Here is a 20,091-nt window from a genome sequence, read left to right as displayed (position 1 = left end):
CCTCCTCGATAGATCGTCGCTCCTCGTCATCCATCTTCATGGGTCCTCGGCATCCATCTTCACGGGTCCTCGTCATCCATCTTCACGGGTCCTCGTCATCCATCTCGTCTTGCTGCATCGATGGTTCACTAAAAGGTTTCGTTGACAGCCCGATCTCCATAAGGATCAGTATCCTATGACTTTTGCACTTCGCCTTTCCGCCTAACACCTCAGTGTGCCATCCTGAGTATTTCGTTGTGTCCATCGACCAATGCATAACCAACCACGTGGCATCTCCATCTGTCGGTAGGATGTTCTCAGCCTTGAACTCTCCTAGCGCCGGAGCCATGAACAACAGGAGGTTGTGATTGTCGTTGGCTAGTTTCTTCACAAACTTCGTGAGCTGCGATTGACCAAGAGGCTTTCTCCGGTTCTTAAACTCCGCTGCTCCCCTCATGCTGCTTTGGCCATCAGGACTGTGGACGGGGCCCACAAACTCTCCGTCCCGTCTCCGCTTGTCCTTGCATCGAATGTAGTACCCGAAAGCTTTATGGTTAGGCATCTCATCGTCACTGTCCCGCAAGGGGATCAGATTACAGAAGCACTGAGTCAAGACTTTGCGGAACTCCCGTGCTGATGCTTCATCCTTCACGCAACCAAGCACCTCCTTCACTTTGCCTCTCACTTCCCTTCCGCAATGATGGCTGAGGGTTGAAAGAATGTCCTCAGGATCGGCCCAGCTCGTCAACATCACCACGACTCCTCCAAACGACTCCAGCAGGTTCCCGTCTCGGCGCAGCGCATCTACTGCTGTTGGATCATCCATGGGCTTGAGAGCGTCTCGGTGGATCCTCCTCAACACCTCAAGGCTCGAGTTGTTCCCGAAAGGTCTCCCCCCGCCAGCACAGATCGCGACGGTGATGGGGTCTACCCAGCTTGGCGGGAACTTGCTAGTTAAGTCGTTGAGTTCGATCCCATTCATCTCAATCTGATTGTCGGTCCGTTTAAGCTCAACGATTGACTCCGAGCTGCCGCGTGCAGGGACTTGGCTCATCGGCCAAGCATTGAGGACACCAAAGCCTTGCAAGATGTGCGCCTGGCACATGCTTTCGTGCGTTGCTATCTGAAACATACAGTACAACGATGAGTCCTTGAGGCTTTTCTTGTCACTTCGTACTATGGCCAACAGTGGATTTGCTAGATCTCGAAACAAGGTCGCGCTATCTTTCCCTTGTCCACCTCTCCAATACTTGAAGAATAGGTGGCAGAGCATGGGGTTGACATTGTCGAGCAACCCCTCAATCATCTCTTCCCCAAACACCTGCTTCAGGATATCGCGCTGCTCATCAGACTGAAGGATCATCGGAGGAAGAGCTCGATGGGTGATGCACTTGATAGTCTCTTGGTTCTTGCCTCGGCTATTTCTCGTCTGCTGTAAAGCATTGTTGAAATTCATCACCAGAGTGTTGGTACCCAGCATGATGCAATGAAAGCCTGCATTACGAAGCATCCTCTTGAGGAACAACAGCCTCCATAAGGCATTAGTGCGGCAGGGCATACCTTGATACCTCGGGATTGCTTCATCGACCAACACCCACAGGTGCTCCTTCTCTGTCCACAGCTTTGCTTCCTCCACGCGCACCTTTCCTGGGCCCGTCGTCTTGCCAAACAGGTATCCCACAACACCAAGCAAGTTCCAGCTGTACGCGTGCAGGTCGATCGTCAAGACTTCCTGCTCGCATTTTGTTGGGTCAAGGTAATCGATCCTGCGATCACACGCCTGGAGATCAAGATCGATGGCTGCATTGATCATGTGCGAGATGCCTCGTACAATCAGATATAAATCCTGTTCCTGGATGTATCCGAACAAGCAATAAAGCGATGTCTTTGGATTTCGTACGAAGTAGTCTACAGCACTCAGCGATTTCCCGCTCCCCGAGCATGCCTCGATCATACAAGTAACAATCCCGGCTTCACGGGTCCTCGTCATCCATCTTCACGGGTCCTCGTCATCCATCTTCACGGGTCCTCGTCATCCATCTTCACGGGTCCTCGTCATCCATCTTCACGGGTCCTCGTCATCCATCTTCACGGGTCCTCGTCATCCATCTTCACGGGTCCTCGTCATCCATCTTCACGGGTCCTCGTCATCCATCTTCACGGGTCCTCGTCATCCATCTTCACGGGTCCTCGTCATCCATCTTCACGGGTCCTCGTCATCCATCTTCACGGGTCCTCGTCATCCATCTTCACGGGTCCTCGTCATCCATCTTCACGGGTCCTCGTCATCCATCTCGTCTTGCTGCATCGATGGTTCACTAAAAGGTTTCGTTGACAGCCCGATCTCCATAAGGATCAGTATCCTATGACTTTTGCACTTCGCCTTTCCGCCTAACACCTCAGTGTGCCATCCTGAGTATTTCGTTGTGTCCATCGTCCAATGCAGAACCAACCACGTGGCATCTCCATCTGTCGGTAGGATGTTCTCAGCCTTGAACTCTCCTAGCGCCGGAGCCATGAACAACAGGAGGTTGTGATTGTCGTTGGCTAGTTTCTTCACAAACTTCGTGAGCTGCGATTGATCAAGAGGCTTTCTCCGGTTCTTAAACTCCGCTGCTCCCCTCATGCTGCTTTGGCCATCAGGACCGTGGACGGGGCCCACAAACTCTCCGTCCCGTCTCCGCTTGTCCTTGCATCGAATGTAGTACCCGAAAGCTTTATGGTTAGGCATCTCATCGTCACTGTCCCGCAAGGGGATCAGATTACAGAAGCACTGAGTCAAGACTTTGCGGAACTCCCGTGCTGATGCTTCATCCTTCACGCAACCAAGCACCTCCTTCACTTTGCCTCTCACTTCCCTTCCGCAATGATGGCTGAGGGTTGAAAGAATGTCCTCAGGATCGGCCCAGCTCGTCAACATCACCACGACTCCTCCAAACGACTCCAGCAGGTTCCCGTCTCGGCGCAGCGCATCTACTGCTGTTGGATCATCCATGGGCTTGAGAGCGTCTCGGTGGATCCTCCTCAACACCTCAAGGCTCGAGTTGTTCCCGAAAGGTCTCCCCCCGCCAGCACAGATCGCGACGGTGATGGGGTCTACCCAGCTTGGCGGGAACTTGCTAGTTAAGTCGTTGAGTTCGATCCCATTCATCTCAATCTGATTGTCGGTCCGTTTAAGCTCAACGATTGACTCCGAGCTGCCGCGTGCAGGGACTTGGCTCATCGGCCAAGCATTGAGGACACCAAAGCCTTGCAAGATGTGCGCCTGGCACATGCTTTCGTGCGTTGCTATCTGAAACATACAGTACAACGATGAGTCCTTGAGGCTTTTCTTGTCACCTCGTACTATGGCCAACAGTGGATTTGCTAGATCTCGAAACAAGGTCGCGCTATCTTTCCCTTGTCCACCTCTCCAATACTTGAAGAATAGGTGGCAGAGCATGGGGTTGACATTGTCGAGCAACCCCTCAATCATCTCTTCCCCAAACACCTGCTTCAGGATATCGCGCTGCTCATCAGACTGAAGGATCATCGGAGGAAGAGCTCGATGGGTGATGCACTTGATAGTCTCTTGGTTCTTGCCTCGGCTATTTCTCGTCTGCTGTAAAGCATTGTTGAAATTCATCACCAGAGTGTTGGTACCCAGCATGATGCAATGAAAGCCTGCATTACGAAGCATCCTCTTGAGGAACAACAGCCTCCATAAGGCATTAGTGCGGCAGGGCATACCTTGATACCTCGGGATTGCTTCATCGACCAACACCCACAGGTGCTCCTTCTCTGTCCACAGCTTTGCTTCCTCCACGCGCACCTTTCCTGGGCCCGTCGTCTTGCCAAACAGGTATCCCACAACACCAAGCAAGTTCCAGCTGTACGCGTGCAGGTCGATCGTCAAGACTTCCTGCTCGCATTTTGTTGGGTCAAGGTAATCGATCCTGCGATCACACGCCTGGAGATCAAGATCGATGGCTGCATTGATCATGTGCGAGATGCCTCGTACAATCAGATATAAATCCTGTTCCTGGATGTATCCGAACAAGCAATAAAGCGATGTCTTTGGATTTCGTACGAAGTAGTCTACAGCACTCAGCGATTTCCCGCTCCCCGAGCATGCCTCGATCATACAAGTAACAATCCCGGCTTCACGGGTCCTCGTCATCCATCTTCACGGGTCCTCGTCATCCATCTTCACGGGTCCTCGTCATCCATCTTCACGGGTCCTCGTCATCCATCTTCACGGGTCCTCGTCATCCATCTTCACGGGTCCTCGTCATCCATCTTCACGGGTCCTCGGCATCCATCTTCACGGGTCCTCGTCATCCATCTTCACGGGTCCTCGTCATCCATCTTCACGGGTCCTCGTCATCCATCTTCATGGGTCCTCGGCATCCATCTTCACGGGTCCTCGTCATCCATCTTCACGGGTCCTCGTCATCCATCTCGTCTTGCTGCATCGATGGTTCACTAAAAGGTTTCGTTGACAGCCCGATCTCCATAAGGATCAGTATCCTATGACTTTTGCACTTCGCCTTTCCGCCTAACACCTCAGTGTGCCATCCTGAGTATTTCGTTGTGTCCATCGTCCAATGCAGAACCAACCACGTGGCATCTCCATCTGTCGGTAGGATGTTCTCAGCCTTGAACTCTCCTAGCGCCGGAGCCATGAACAACAGGAGGTTGTGATTGTCGTTGGCTAGTTTCTTCACAAACTTCGTGAGCTGCGATTGATCAAGAGGCTTTCTCCGGTTCTTAAACTCCGCTGCTCCCCTCATGCTGCTTTGGCCATCAGGACTGTGGACGGGGCCCACAAACTCTCCGTCCCGTCTCCGCTTGTCCTTGCATCGAATGTAGTACCCGAAAGCTTTATGGTTAGGCATCTCATCGTCACTGTCCCGCAAGGGGATCAGATTACAGAAGCACTGAGTCAAGACTTTGCGGAACTCCCGTGCTGATGCTTCATCCTTCACGCAACCAAGCACCTCCTTCACTTTGCCTCTCACTTCCCTTCCGCAATGATGGCTGAGGGTTGAAAGAATGTCCTCAGGATCGGCCCAGCTCGTCAACATCACCACGACTCCTCCAAACGACTCCAGCAGGTTCCCGTCTCGGCGCAGCGCATCTACTGCTGTTGGATCATCCATGGGCTTCAGAGCGTCTCGGTGGATCCTCCTCAACACCTCAAGGCTCGAGTTGTTCCCGAAAGGTCTCCCCCCGCCAGCACAGATCGCGACGGTGATGGGGTCTACCCAGCTTGGCGGGAACTTGCTAGTTAAGTCGTTGAGTTCGATCCCATTCATCTCAATCTGATTGTCGGTCCGTTTAAGCTCAACGATTGACTCCGAGCTGCCGCGTGCAGGGACTTGGCTCATCGGCCAAGCATTGAGGACACCAAAGCCTTGCAAGATGTGCGCCTGGCACATGCTTTCGTGCGTTGCTATCTGAAACATACAGTACAACGATGAGTCCTTGAGGCTTTTCTTGTCACCTCGTACTATGGCCAACAGTGGATTTGCTAGATCTCGAAACAAGGTCGCGCTATCTTTCCCTTGTCCACCTCTCCAATACTTGAAGAATAGGTGGCAGAGCATGGGGTTGACATTGTCGAGCAACCCCTCAATCATCTCTTCCCCAAACACCTGCTTCAGGATATCGCGCTGCTCATCAGACTGAAGGATCATCGGAGGAAGAGCTCGATGGGTGATGCACTTGATAGTCTCTTGGTTCTTGCCTCGGCTATTTCTCGTCTGCTGTAAAGCATTGTTGAAATTCATCACCAGAGTGTTGGTACCCAGCATGATGCAATGAAAGCCTGCATTACGAAGCATCCTCTTGAGGAACAACAGCCTCCATAAGGCATTAGTGCGGCAGGGCATACCTTGATACCTCGGGATTGCTTCATCGACCAACACCCACAGGTGCTCCTTCTCTGTCCACAGCTTTGCTTCCTCCACGCGCACCTTTCCTGGGCCCGTCGTCTTGCCAAACAGGTATCCCACAACACCAAGCAAGTTCCAGCTGTACGCGTGCAGGTCGATCGTCAAGACTTCCTGCTCGCATTTTGTTGGGTCAAGGTAATCGATCCTGCGATCACACGCCTGGAGATCAAGATCGATGGCTGCATTGATCATGTGCGAGATGCCTCGTACAATCAGATATAAATCCTGTTCCTGGATGTATCCGAACAAGCAATAAAGCGATGTCTTTGGATTTCGTACGAAGTAGTCTACAGCACTCAGCGATTTCCCGCTCCCCGAGCATGCCTCGATCATACAAGTAACAATCCCGGCTTTTCTTCCCGCTTCTGCTACTACTTTGTCGATGGGGTTCCTTTGGCTGAATGCTCCCGTTCTTGATCCCAGCACTTCGCCTAGGTGTCTCTTCAGCGTGTCAACGACCTCTCCCAGCGCAATGCGATACTTGAGAGACACCGCATGCAACACTGCAGGAAAACATTCAGCGCTTCGCCTTTTCAAACCACCTCAACCCTCCGCACGGCAGCACACAATCTCAGCAAGTACAGGTTACCTTCCGTATCCAACCGCATAGGCAACGATGCATCAAAGTCTGCAAGCTTGCACTGATTGAGGTACAAAGAGCGCTGCAAATCATCTACTAACTGGGTCTGATTCTTGGTTTGCGCATCAACCAGCTTCGCCTCCGCGACCTCGACCTCCCCTCTCAGCTTCGCCTTCGTGACCTTGACCTCCCCTCTCAGCTCCGCCTTCGCGACCTCGACTATCGCCGCCTCGATCTCCCTCTCGTCCCCAGCCTTGTTCGCTGCTCCCAGCTTCGCCTTCGCGACCTCGACCTCCCCTCTCTGCTTCGCCTCCGCGACCTCGACCTCCCCTCTCTGCTTCGCCTCCGCGACCTCGACCTCCCCTCTCAGCTTCGCCTCCGCGACCTCGACTTTCGCCGCCGCGATCTTCCTCTCGTCCCCAGCCTTGTTCGCTGCTCCCAGCTTCGCCTTCGCGACCTCGACCTCCTCTCTCAGCTTCGCCTCCGCGACCTCGACCTCCCCTCTCAGCTTCGCCTCCGCGACCTCGACCTCCCCTCTCAGCTTCGCCTCCGCGACCTTGACTTTCGCCGCCGCGATCTTCCTCTCGTCCCCAGCCTTGTTCGCTGCTCCCAGCTTCGCCTCCGCGACCTCGACCTCCCCTCTCAGCTTCGCCTCCGCGACCTCGACCTCCCCTCTCTGCTTCGCCTCCGCGACCTCGACTTTCGCCGCCGCGATCTTCCTCTCGGCCCCAGCCTTGTTCGCTGCTCCCAGTTTCGCCTCCGCGACCTCGACCTCCCCTCTCTGCTTCGCCTTCCCGACCACAACCTCCTCTCTCAGCTTCGCCTCCGCGACCTCGACCTCCCCTCTCTGCTTCGCCTCCGCGACCTTGACTTTCGCCGCCGCGATCACCCTCTCGTCCCCAGCCTTGTTTGCTTCTCCCAGTCTCGCATCAGCGACCTCGACCTCCCCTCTCAGCTTCGCCTCCGCGACCTTGACTTTCGCCGCCGCGATCTTCCTCTCGTCCCCAGCCTTGTTCGCTTCTCCCAGTTTCGCCTCCGCGACCTCGACCTCCCCTCTCTGCTTCGCCTCCGCGACCTTGACTTTCGCCGCCGCGATCACCCTCTCGTCCCCAGCCTTGTTCGCTTCTCCCAGTTTCGCCTCCGCGACCTCGACCTCTCCTCTCAGCTTCGCCTCCGCGACCTCGACTTTTGCTGCCGCGATCACCCTCTCGTCCCCAGCCTTGTTCGCTGCTCCCAGCTTCGCCTTCGCTAAATCTATCTCTGCAAAGGCTATCTTCTCTCCATCGCGGCTTTCTCGCGCTGCTTGTAGTCTCTTCCTCATCTCCGTTACCTCCGTCGCGGCGATCTCCCTCTCGTTCCCTCGAGCATTCCATGGGTTCAGCTCCGCCGCTTCCTCTTCAGGTGGGGCATGTAGATCCTGGACATGTCCTTGACGCGTCCTTTGCCTTGAGGGTCTGCTCTCGTGCATCTCGGCATCGCGCCTTCGCTTGGATCTGTTGCCTGACATGCTGCTCGAATGGCGCTTGATTTCGAGGGGATTTGGAGCGGAGCAGGAGGATTGGAGGTTCTATTTGAAATGCCCGCTCTCAATTTCACGTGGAGGGGTCCGATTTGAAAGTACACCCCCTCTATAGAGCCTCGGGCGCGGCTTGTAAACCGGCCCCCCCGGGCCCCAGTGACCGGCGCGGCCCGGCCGCCCCGACGGTGACCCGGTCGGCGGTCGGACGGTCGGCCGGGGCCCGGCCCGGATTCTCGAGGCAAGTTTACTCCAAGTCACGGGCCCGAAAGCTGAAAGTTCATGGCAAGTTAGTCGGCATGACGATACTAGATCCGATCCGAGGCTTCTCCCACGTGTGATAGTCCCCCGAGCTACGGTGGCAATGGATCGCGGACGGACTCTCAACAGCAGCCTCGGACAGTGAAAGCGACTGAGCGATCAGTCAAGTGAAGTAGTGAAGTATGCTGAGAGAGAATTTACATAGAAGGAGCGGGTAGATTACGCTTCTCCGACATACTTGTAGGTGCGTTTGTAGTCGGATAGAGGAAGGTTTGTTGTTGTCATACCTGGGCGCTGATATTCTCGAAATGAGAATGATGAGATCGTCCTTCGAGAAAGACTGATACAGCAGTGAGAAGAACATTTTTGTGGGAAAACAACAAGTACTTTGATCTGAGGAGACGTCGCCCAGCTGAGCACGTCAATCTGCGATTGACGTCAGATGAAAGAGAAAGCTTCTCCAGCGCACACATAACGAGCAGGGACTTTATACAATCAAGGAATGCTGAGAAAACGCAACGACAACGACACACACACACACACACACACACACACACACACACAGGGAGGAAGAAGAGAATGACAGGCAGGTAGGCAGGCAGGCAGGCTGGCAGGCAGGCAGGACCGTTTCCAAGCACGGAGTGAAGATCATGTTAGGCCCAGCGGTGAAGAAGAAGGGAAGGACGTGGCCGTGAGGGGGGAGGTGACACCAGACACTCTCGTCCCCAAAGTAAGGCCTCAGTACAAGGCTCTTCCCCCCGTTGTGCGCTGACTCGGAGCGCGAGGTGATCCGCAACGTGATCCTCAGATCCTGCAAGGACGGAATTTCCACTGGGATACCATTGAAACGAACCTCCCCGTTGAGAAATGTCCCCACCCCTGCTACCTCCGTAGCACACAGCTGCATCTTGTGTAAAAAATTGAAGGAGTCGGCCTGTGGTGACAGTTTACCCCAACATCGGACAAGAGGTCGTGAGGTCGGTACCAGGCTCTCGACGAGGCAGCTGAAATCGTCCAACCTCAAGGGATCGAAGGCAAGGGCCTTCTTTCCGTACATCGCCTGACCTCCGTCGTGAGTTGTCTTCCACACCAATGAATCCTTCTTCGATAACACAACTGACATCAACAATTTCACGTCAGTTCGCATCAGGTCGCTAATGTTGTCCTTGAACCTGGCGTAACCTCTGTACTGATGAGAAGATTCTCGTTCTTGGACAGCACCGGGATGGCAGTGCTGGCAGCAGAACACCAGGTGATGAAGACGAGAACAACTCCTTCACCTGTCATCCAGCTCCTCGAACCAATCCTTCTCACTCTCGTCCTCGCGAACATCACTCCCTAGGTTGGAGAAGACGTACGCATGCAAGCGAACCCAGGAAGGGATACCTCCCATCCTCGCCCTCACCCATCGGACGAGGTCCCCGACGCTCTTCAAGTTTGACTTTCCTCCGACCACGACAAGATGCTTCAAGCTCGACGTGTCCACACACACACTCGTCAGAACGCGCGGCTTCTGGGCAGAGTCAGCCCTCAACCCATAAGTCAGGCTTGAATGGCACTCTCCCTCCACTGCTATGTAGAGCTTCTTCAAGGAGGAGGCTATCCTCGGGTTGAGGATACACTGACCTGTCAGGAGGGAACATGAGGACGACGACGTCACTCTCGCTGGCATCGGCTGAAACGCAGTCCTGGGAACCCCATGGAAGATTCCGAGGGAGCTCAGCACAGTAGACCGTTTCCTCTCATCGTCGGTTGCTCCCAACGCCAGCAGCAGGTGTTCTCCTGCTACACACACATTGCACAGCAAGTCCTCCATCATCAACTCGCAGCCGTCACAAGTGTACAGGTGCTCAGGGGTGAGCTCTGGGTATAGCGATGCGAGGTGGTCGCACACGTCTGAGACCGAAGTGTCTGCCCTGATGGGAACCTTGACGACTTGCGAGAACACATCGACCAAGACGAAGTCCTGCGAGCACGCGTGAGGTAAGGCAGCAGCTGCTGGCTCAACCATAGGGAGAGGTGGGGGGCTCATGCCGAGGAGTGTGCCAAATGAAACAAGTAGCTACGTTCAAGGACGGGAGATGATAGCACGTTCTCATCATTGCACATCAAGTTGGACATCAACAAGAGCAGGAAAAGGAGAAGATGGAAGTCGGCAAAATGAGCATGGCAAGCAACGAGCTTTGGGGGGCGACCTAACTTACCTTCTCATCGCCATGGTTGTGCTCGTTTGCCCTGCCGTGCTTGCCTGCCGACTTGCCTGTATCGTGTCCTTCGCCCCCTGCCGCCATGTCCTCCCTGTCTCTCGCTCCCCCGCCTCCTCCCTCTTTGTTATCCCTCGTTTTTGCCGGCGCCATAGCCTCTCGCACCGATATCCTCGTGGCCAATTGGGGTCCGACCGTACCCAATATTACCTTGACCTCACTTAGAACATCTACGACCTATTCCCTTACCGCTCCTCATCATGATCTCCAATCTCAGGTCGTGGAAGCGAAGCTGGGGGCAGCGAACAAGGCTGGGGACGAGAGGGAGATCGCGGCAGCAAGGTAGAGGTCGAGGAAGCTGAGAGGGGAGGTAGAGGTCGCGAAGGCGGAGCTGAGAGAGGAGGTCGAGGTCGCGAAGGCGAAGCTGAGAGGGGAGGTCGAGGTCGCGGAGGCGAAGCTAGTTGATGCGCAAACCAAGAATCAGACCCAGTTAGTAGATGATTTGCAGCGCTCTTTGTACCTCAATCAGTGCAAGCGTGCAGACTTTGATGCATCTTTGCCTATGCGGTTGGATACGGAAGGTAACCTGTACTTGCTGAGATTGTGTGCTGCCGTGCGGAGGGTTGAGGTGGTTTGAAAAGGCGAAGCGCTGAATGTTTTCCTGCAGTGTTGCATGCGGTGTCTCTCAAGTATCGCATTGCGCTGGGAGAGGTCGTTGACACGCTGAAGAGACACCTAGGCGGAGTGCTGGGATCAAGAACGGGAGCATTCAGCCACAAGAACCCCATCGACAAAGTAGTAGCAGAAGCGGGAAGAAAAGCCGGGATTGTTACTTGTATGATCGAGGCATGCTCGGGGAGCGGGAAATCGCTGAGTGCTGTAGACTACTTCGTACGAAATCCAAAGACATCGCTTTATTGCTTGTTCGGATACATCCAGGAACAGGATTTATATCTGATTGTACGAGGCATCTCGCACATGATCAATGCAGCCATCGATCTTGATCTCCAGGCGTGTGATCGCAGGATCGATTACCTTGACCCAACAAAATGCGAGCAGGAAGTCTTGACGATCGACCTGCACGCGTACAGCTGGAACTTGCTTGGTGTTGTGGGATACCTGTTTGGCAAGACGACGGGCCCAGGAAAGGTGCGCGTGGAGGAAGCAAAGCTGTGGACAGAGAAGGAGCACCTGTGGGTGTTGGTCGATGAAGCAATCCCGAGGTATCAAGGTATGCCCTGCCGCACTAACGCCTTATGGAGGCTGTTGTTCCTCAAGAGGATGCTTCATTACCAGACAAGACCAGCACAAACAAAGCTCTCACGTCCTCTTCGTCGCTTCGTCATCGATCTAGCGTCTCTTCATCTTTTCTCGGTCTCTCGTTCTCCTTTTCTACCGAGTCCAGCATCCCTCATTGGTCTGCGTCTCTGAGCGATCATCTCCCGGTTGCTTCACGGGTCCTCGTCATCCATCTTCACGGGTCCTCGTCATCCATCTTCACGGGTCCTCGTCATCCATCTTCACGGGTCCTCGTCATCCATCTTCACGGGTCCTCGTCATCCATCTTCACGGGTCCTCGTCATCCATCTTCACGGGTCCTCGTCATCCATCTCGTCTTGCTGCATCGATGGTTCACTAAAAGGTTTCGTTGACAGCCCGATCTCCATAAGGATCAGTATCCTATGACTTTTGCACTTCGCCTTTCCGCCTAACACCTCAGTGTGCCATCCTGAGTATTTCGTTGTGTCCATCGTCCAATGCAGAACCAACCACGTGGCATCTCCATCTGTCGGTAGGATGTTCTCAGCCTTGAACTCTCCTAGCGCCGGAGCCATGAACAACAGGAGGTTGTGATTGTCGTTGGCTAGTTTCTTCACAAACTTCGTGAGCTGCGATTGACCAAGAGGCTTTCTCCGGTTCTTAAACTCCGCTGCTCCCCTCATGCTGCTTTGGCCATCAGGACTGTGGACGGGGCCCACAAACTCTCCGTCCCGTCTCCGCTTGTCCTTGCATCGAATGTAGTACCCGAAAGCTTTATGGTTAGGCATCTCATCGTCACTGTCCCGCAAGGGGATCAGATTACAGAAGCACTGAGTCAAGACTTTGCGGAACTCCCGTGCTGATGCTTCATCCTTCACGCAACCAAGCACCTCCTTCACTTTGCCTCTCACTTCCCTTCCGCAATGATGGCTGAGGGTTGAAAGAATGTCCTCAGGATCGGCCCAGCTCGTCAACATCACCACGACTCCTCCAAACGACTCCAGCAGGTTCCCGTCTCGGCGCAGCGCATCTACTGCTGTTGGATCATCCATGGGCTTCAGAGCGTCTCGGTGGATCCTCCTCAACACCTCAAGGCTCGAGTTGTTCCCGAAAGGTCTCCCCCCGCCAGCACAGATCGCGACGGTGATGGGGTCTACCCAGCTTGGCGGGAACTTGCTAGTCAAGTCGTTGAGTTCGATCCCATTCATCTCAATCTGATTGTCGGTCCGTTTAAGCTCAACGATTGACTCCGAGCTGCCGCGTGCAGGGACTTGGCTCATCGGCCAAGCATTGAGGACACCAAAGCCTTGCAAGATGTGCGCCTGGCACATGCTTTCGTGCGTTGCTATCTGAAACATACAGTACAACGATGAGTCCTTGAGGCTTTTCTTGTCACTTCGTACTAAGGCCAACAGTGGATTTGCTAGATCTCGAAACAAGGTCGCGCTATCTTTCCCTTGTCCACCTCTCCAATACTTGAAGAATAGGTGGCAGAGCATGGGGTTGACATTGTCGAGCAACCCCTCAATCATCTCTTCCCCAAACACCTGCTTCAGGATATCGCGCTGCTCATCAGACTGAAGGATCATCGGAGGAAGAGCTCGATGGGTGATGCACTTGATAGTCTCTTGGTTCTTGCCTCGGCTATTTCTCGTCTGCTGTAAAGCATTGTTGAAATTCATCACCAGAGTGTTGGTACCCAGCATGATGCAATGAAAGCCTGCATTACGAAGCATCCTCTTGAGGAACAACAGCCTCCATAAGGCATTAGTGCGGCAGGGCATACCTTGATACCTCGGGATTGCTTCATCGACCAACACCCACAGGTGCTCCTTCTCTGTCCACAGCTTTGCTTCCTCCACGCGCACCTTTCCTGGGCCCGTCGTCTTGCCAAGCAGGTATCCCACAACACCAAGCAAGTTCCAGCTGTACGCGTGCAGGTCGATCGTCAAGACTTCCTGCTCGCATTTTGTTGGGTCAAGGTAATCGATCCTGCGATCACACGCCTGGAGATCAAGATCGATGGCTGCATTGATCATGTGCGAGATGCCTCGTACAATCAGATATAAATCCTGTTCCTGGATGTATCCGAACAAGCAATAAAGCGATGTCTTTGGATTTCGTACGAAGTAGTCTACAGCACTCAGCGATTTCCCGCTCCCCGAGCATGCCTCGATCATACAAGTAACAATCCCGGCTTTTCTTCCCGCTTCTGCTACTACTTTGTCGATGGGGTTCCTTTGGCTGAATGCTCCCGTTCTTGATCCCAGCACTCCGCCTAGGTGTCTCTTCAGCGTGTCAACGACCTCTCCCAGCGCAATGCGATACTTGAGAGACACCGCATGCAACACTGCAGGAAAACATTCAGCGCTTCGCCTTTTCAAACCACCTCAACCCTCCGCACGGCAGCACACAATCTCAGCAAGTACAGGTTACCTTCCGTATCCAACCGCATAGGCAACGATGCATCAAAGTCTGCAAGCTTGCACTGATTGAGGTACAAAGAGCGCTGCAAATCATCTACTAACTGGGTCTGATTCTTGGTTTGCGCATCAACCAGCTTCGCCTCCGCGACCTCGACCTCCCCTCTCAGCTTCGCCTTCGTGACCTTGACCTCCCCTCTCAGCTCCGCCTTCGCGACCTCGACTATCGCCGCCTCGATCTCCCTCTCGTCCCCAGCCTTGTTCGCTGCTCCCAGCTTCGCCTCCGCGACCTCGACCTCCCCTCTCTGCTTCGCCTCCGCGACCTCGACCTCCCCTCTCTGCTTCGCCTCCGCGACCTCGACCTCCCCTCTCTGCTTCGCCTCCGCGACCTCGACTTTCGCCGCCGCGATCTTCCTCTCGTCCCCAGCCTTGTTCGCTGCTCCCAGCTTCGCCTTCGCGACCTCGACCTCCCCTCTCTGCTTCGCCTTCGCGACCTCGACCTCCCCTCTCAGCTTCGCCTCCGCGACCTCGACCTCCCCTCTCTGCTTCGCCTCCGCGACCGTGACTTTCGCCGCCGCGATCTCCCTCTCGTCCCCAGCCTTGTTCGCTGCTCCCAGCTTCGCCTCCGCGACCTCGACCTCCCCTCTCTGCTTCGCCTTCGCGACCTCGACCTCCTCTCTCAGCTTCGCCTCCGCGACCTCGACCTCCCCTCTCTGCTTCGCCTCCGCGACCTTGACTTTCGCCGCCGCGATCACCCTCTCGTCCCCAGCCTTGTTCGCTTCTCCCAGTTTCGCCTCCGCGACCTCGACCTCTCCTCTCAGCTTCGCCTCCGCGACCTCGACTTTTGCTGCCGCGATCACCCTCTCGTCCCCAGCCTTGTTCGCTGCTCCCAGCTTCGCCTTCGCTAAATCTATCTCTGCAAAGGCTATCTTCTCTCCATCGCGGCTTTCTCGCGCTGCTTGTAGTCTCTTCCTCATCTCCGTTACCTCCGTCGCGGCGATCTCCCTCTCGTTCCCTCGAGCATTCCATGGGTTCAGCTCCGCCGCTTCCTCTTCAGGTGGGGCATGTAGATCCTGGACATGTCCTTGACGCGTCCTTTGCCTTGAGGGTCTGCTCTCGTGCATCTCGGCATCGCGCCTTCGCTTGGATCTGTTGCCTGACATGCTGCTCGAATGGCGCTTGATTTCGAGGGGATTTGGAGCGGAGCAGGAGGATTGGAGGTTCTATTTGAAATGCCCGCTCTCAATTTCACGTGGACGGGGTCCGATTTGAAAGTACACCCCCTCTATAGAGCCTCGGGCGCGGCTTGTAAACCGGCCCCCCCGGGCCCCAGTGACCGGCGCGGCCCGGCCGCCCCGACGGTGACCCGGTCGGCGGTCGGACGGTCGGCCGGGGCCCGGCCCGGATTCTCGAGGCAAGTTTACTCCAAGTCACGGGCCCGAAAGCTGAAAGTTCATGGCAAGTTAGTCGGCATGACGATACTAGATCCGATCCGAGGCTTCTCCCACGTGTGATAGTCCCCCGAGCTACGGTGGCAATGGATCGCGGACGGACTCTCAACAGCAGCCTCGGACAGTGAAAGCGACTGAGCGATCAGTCAAGTGAAGTAGTGAAGTATGCTGAGAGAGAATTTACATAGAAGGAGCGGGTAGATTACGCTTCTCCGACATACTTGTAGGTGCGTTTGTAGTCGGATAGAGGAAGGTTTGTTGTTGTCATACCTGGGCGCTGATATTCTCGAAATGAGAATGATGAGATCGTCCTTCGAGAAAGACTGATACAGCAGTGAGAAGAACATTTTTGTGGGAAAACAACAAGTACTTTGATCTGAGGAGACGTCGCCCAGCTGAGCACGTCAATCTGCGATTGACGTCAGATGAAAGAGAAAGCTTCTCCAGCGCACACATAACGAGCAGGGACTTTATACAATCAAGGAATGCTGAGAAAACGCAACGACAACGACACACACACACACACACACACACACACACAGGGAGGAAGAAGAGAATGACAGGCAGGTAGGCAGGCAGGCAGGCTGGCTGGCAGGCAGGACCGTTTCCAAGCACGGAGTGAAGATCATGTTAGGCCCAGCGGTGAAGAAGAAGGGAAGGACGTGGCCGTGAGGGGGGAGGTGACACCAGACACTCTCGTCCCCAAAGTAAGGCCTCAGTACAAGGCTCTTCCCCCCGTTGTGCGCTGACTCGGAGCGCGAGGTGATCCGCAACGTGATCCTCAGATCCTGCAAGGACGGAATTTCCACTGGGATACCATTGAAACGAACCTCCCCGTTGAGAAATGTCCCCACTCCTGCCACCTCCGTAGCACACAGCTGCATCTTGTGTAAAAAATTGAAGGAGTCGGCCTGTGGTGACAGTTTACCCCAACATCGGACAAGAGGTCGTGAGGTCGGTACCAGGCTCTCGACGAGGCAGCTGAAATCGTCCAACCTCAAGGGATCGAAGGCAAGGGCCTTCTTTCCGTACATCGCCTGACCTCCGTCGTGAGTTGTCTTCCACACCAATGAATCCTTCTTCGATAACACAACTGACATCAACAATTTCACGTCAGTTCGCATCAGGTCGCTAATGTTGTCCTTGAACCTGGCGTAACCTCTGTACTGATGAGAAGATTCTCGTTCTTGGACAGCACCGGGATGGCAGTGCTGGCAGCAGAACACCAGGTGATGAAGACGAGAACAACTCCTTCACCTGTCATCCAGCTCCTCGAACCAATCCTTCTCACTCTCGTCCTCGCGAACATCACTCCCTAGGTTGGAGAAGACGTACGCATGCAAGCGAACCTAGGAAGGGATACCTCCCATCCTCGCCCTCACCCATCGGACGAGGTCCCCGACGCTCTTCAAGTTTGACTTTCCTCCGACCACGACAAGATGCTTCAAGCTCGACGTGTCCACACACACACTCGTCAGAACGCGCGGCTTCTGGGCAGAGTCAGCCCTCAACCCATAAGTCAGGCTTGAATGGCACTCTCCCTCCACTGCTATGCAGAGCTTCTTCAAGGAGGAGGCTATCCTCGGGTTGAGGATACACTGACCCGTCAGGAGGGAACATGAGGACGACGACGTCACTCTCGCTGGCATCGGCTGGAACGCAGTCCTGGGAACCCCATGGAAGATTCCGAGGGAGCTCAGCACAGTAGACTTTTTCCTCTCATCGTCGGTTGTTCCCAACGCCAGCAGAAGGTGTTCTCCTGCTACACACACATCGCACAGCAAGTCCTCCATCATCAACTCGCAGCCGTCACAAGTGTACAGGTGCTCTGGGGTGAGCTCTGGGTATAGCGATGCGAGGTGGTCGCAGACGTCTGAGACCGAAGTGTCTGCCCTGATGGGAACCTTGACGACTTGCGAGAACACATCAACCAAGACGAAGTCCTGCGAGCACGTGTGAGATCAGGCAGCTACTGCTGGCTCAGCCATGGGGAGGGGTGGGGGCTCATGCCGAGGGGTGTGCCATATGAAACAAGTAGCCACGTTCAATGACGGGAGATGAGGTTCAAGGACGGGAGATGATAGTACGCTCAAGGACGGGAGATGATAGTACGTTCCCAGCATTGCACATCAAGTTTGATGTCAACTAGAGCGAGAAGGGCGCAGACGTCTGAGACCGAAGTGTCTGCCCTGATGGGAACCTTGACGACTTGCGAGAACACATCAACCAAGACGAAGTCCTGCGAGCACGTGTGAGATCAGGCAGCTACTGCTGGCTCAGCCATGGGGAGGGGTGGGGGCTCATGCCGAGGGGTGTGCCATATGAAACAAGTAGCCACGTTCAATGACGGGAGATGAGGTTCAAGGACGGGAGATGATAGTACGCTCAAGGACGGGAGATGATAGTACGTTCCCAGCATTGCACATCAAGTTTGATGTCAACTAGAGCGAGAAGAGGAGATTATGGAAGCCGGCAAATGGAGCAGGGCAAGTCACGAGCTTCAGGGGGGAACCTAGCTTACCTTCTCATCGCCATGGTTGTGGTCATTTGCCCTGCCATGCTTGCCTGCCGACTTGCCTGCATCGTGTCCTTCGCCCTCTGCCGCCATGTCCTCCCTGTCTCTCGCTCCCCCGCCTCCTCCCTCTTTGTTATCCCTCGTTTTTGCCGGCGCCATAGCCTCTCGCACCGATGTCCTCGTGGCCAATTGGGGTCCGACCGTACCCAATATTACCTTGACCTCAATTGAAACATCTCCGACCTATTCCCTTACCGCTCCTCATCATGGTCTCCAATATCTGCGGACTCCAGGTCGTGGAAGCGAAGTAGCGAGCAGCGAACAAGGCTGGGAACGAGGGGGAGATCACGTTGACGGAGGTAGAGGTCGCGAAGGCGAAGCTGGTTGATGCAGTACCCTAGCCATATTTCAATGGCGGGCCATGGCGACTCGTGAGCCTCGCTGAGGGCGCCACATCAAGCAGGTGTGCATGCGTGATCGCTGCGTGGCGGTTGCTCTGGTCTTTGTGTGTGGAGCCTTATGCATCATCTTGGCTCTTGGTGTGTAGATGCAGCGACACGCTCCACACCTGTGTGGGTACTTGAACTGGCTCCAGCGGCACTGACGATGTCGCACGCGCTCCTGAAGCTTCAGACGGGGATGGAGCAAGAGCAGGCATGCGCTTGCCAGGCTCAAAGAGGACTCTCGTGGTTGCAAGCGACGTGCGATGCAGTGAGATCCATGGGACTCGGTGCGAGACAGGTCAGCTCGGCATCGCATCTGGTGGCTCATCGGAGGGATGTGATTTTCCCCGAGGGCAGCAAAGCCGCCTGGATCCACGGCGGTCTCTGAACCCTTATCGCGCCCTGAAGATGCAAGCTCCGAGAAGTGATGGCGAGATAGGCATCCCACATTCGTGGCAGGACGATATTGTGCTTGACTGCGGCTCGACTGCGGCTGCCAGAGAGAGAACATTACACCACGTTGGGAACAGAGGGCTGTTTATTGTAGACACACTTTTAATGCTGGTATTCAAGTTACAACAAGGTACCCCTCCCTCCCCCGGCCGTTCTAGCTCCCACCAATCGCCTTGCTTGAGAGTCTACCATGGCAAGAGCGTGTTGGCATCCTCGCCCTTACCCGGGCTGCGGCAAGCAGTAGACTTCTCACCCTACTATGGTCCAGGCTTGCGAGCTTCCTTATGAGACAAGACCAGCACAAACAAAGCTCTCACGTCCTCTTCGTCGCTTCGTCATCTTTTCTCGGTCTCTGGTTCTCCTCTACCGAGTCCAGCATCCCTCATTGGTCTGCGTCTCTGAGCGATCATCTCCCGGTTGCTTCACGGGTCCTCGTCATCCATCTTCACGGGTCCTCGTCATCCATCTTCACGGGTCCTCGTCATCCATCTTCACGGGTCCTCGTCATCCACCTTCACGGGTCCTCGTCATCCATCTTCACGGGTCCTCGTCATCCATCTCGTCTTGCTGCATCGACGGTTCACTAAAAGGTTTCGTTGACAGCCCGATCTCCATAAGGATCAGTATCCTATGACTTTTGCACTTCGCCTTTCCGCCTAACACCTCAGTGTGCCATCCTGAGTATTTCGTTGTGTCCATCGTCCAATGCAGAACCAACCACGTGGCATCTCCATCTGTCGGTAGGATGTTCTCAGCCTTGAACTCTCCTAGCGCCGGAGCCATGAACAACAGGAGGTTGTGATTGTCGTTGGCTAGTTTCTTCACAAACTTCGTGAGCTGCGATTGACCAAGAGGCTTTCTCCGGTTCTTAAACTCCGCTGCTCCCCTCATGCTGCTTTGGCCATCAGGACCGTGGACGGGGCCCACAAACTCTCCGTCCCGTCTCCGCTTGTCCTTGCATCGAGTGTAGTACCCGAAAGCTTTATGGTTAGGCATCTCATCGTCACCGTCCCGCAAGGGGATCAGATTACAGAAGCACTGAGTCAAGACTTTGCGGAACTCCCGTGCTG

The 20,091-nt window shown here is 54.9% G+C and overlaps 5 protein-coding genes across 5 annotated transcripts; all 5 read right to left on the bottom strand.

Annotated features, from left to right (window-relative positions):
- Positions 1–82: 82 nt before the first annotated feature.
- On the bottom strand, positions 83–1,792 carry GUITHDRAFT_119728 (hypothetical protein; the record flags this gene model as incomplete). The annotated part of the gene is made up of 1 exon (XM_005821040.1): positions 83–1,792. The coding sequence occupies one exon, from the start codon at positions 1,790–1,792 to the stop codon at positions 83–85; it is 1,710 nt and encodes a 569-aa protein (XP_005821097.1).
- Positions 1,793–2,251: 459 nt separating this feature from the next.
- On the bottom strand, positions 2,252–3,961 carry GUITHDRAFT_119727 (hypothetical protein; the record flags this gene model as incomplete). The annotated part of the gene is made up of 1 exon (XM_005821039.1): positions 2,252–3,961. The coding sequence occupies one exon, from the start codon at positions 3,959–3,961 to the stop codon at positions 2,252–2,254; it is 1,710 nt and encodes a 569-aa protein (XP_005821096.1).
- A 436-nt stretch (positions 3,962–4,397) lies between these two features.
- On the bottom strand, positions 4,398–10,629 carry GUITHDRAFT_119726 (hypothetical protein; the record flags this gene model as incomplete). The annotated part of the gene is made up of 9 exons (XM_005821038.1): positions 4,398–6,418; positions 6,505–7,988; positions 8,560–8,612; positions 8,660–8,698; positions 8,898–9,206; positions 9,258–9,388; positions 9,445–9,506; positions 9,553–10,238; positions 10,477–10,629. The coding sequence occupies 9 exons, from the start codon at positions 10,627–10,629 to the stop codon at positions 4,398–4,400; spliced, it is 4,938 nt and encodes a 1,645-aa protein (XP_005821095.1).
- A 1,118-nt stretch (positions 10,630–11,747) lies between these two features.
- On the bottom strand, positions 11,748–13,490 carry GUITHDRAFT_155845 (hypothetical protein). Its single transcript, XM_005821037.1, has one exon. It carries the CDS (start codon positions 13,440–13,442, stop codon positions 12,066–12,068), a length of 1,377 nt encoding a protein of 458 aa, XP_005821094.1. The 5' UTR covers positions 13,443–13,490; the 3' UTR covers positions 11,748–12,065.
- A 4,953-nt stretch (positions 13,491–18,443) lies between these two features.
- On the bottom strand, positions 18,444–20,091 carry GUITHDRAFT_155843 (hypothetical protein; the record flags this gene model as incomplete). The annotated part of the gene is made up of 1 exon (XM_005821036.1): positions 18,444–20,091. A coding segment is annotated over exon 1 (435 nt), but the record flags the coding sequence as incomplete, so codon positions are not given.

Source organism: Guillardia theta (genome assembly GCF_000315625.1).
Source record: "Guillardia theta CCMP2712 unplaced genomic scaffold GUITHscaffold_155, whole genome shotgun sequence".
NCBI classification, from domain to species: domain Eukaryota; class Cryptophyceae; order Pyrenomonadales; family Geminigeraceae; genus Guillardia; species Guillardia theta.
The sequence above is the reverse complement of the archived record's forward strand: the minus strand, read 5'-3'. Positions and strand labels throughout refer to the sequence as shown.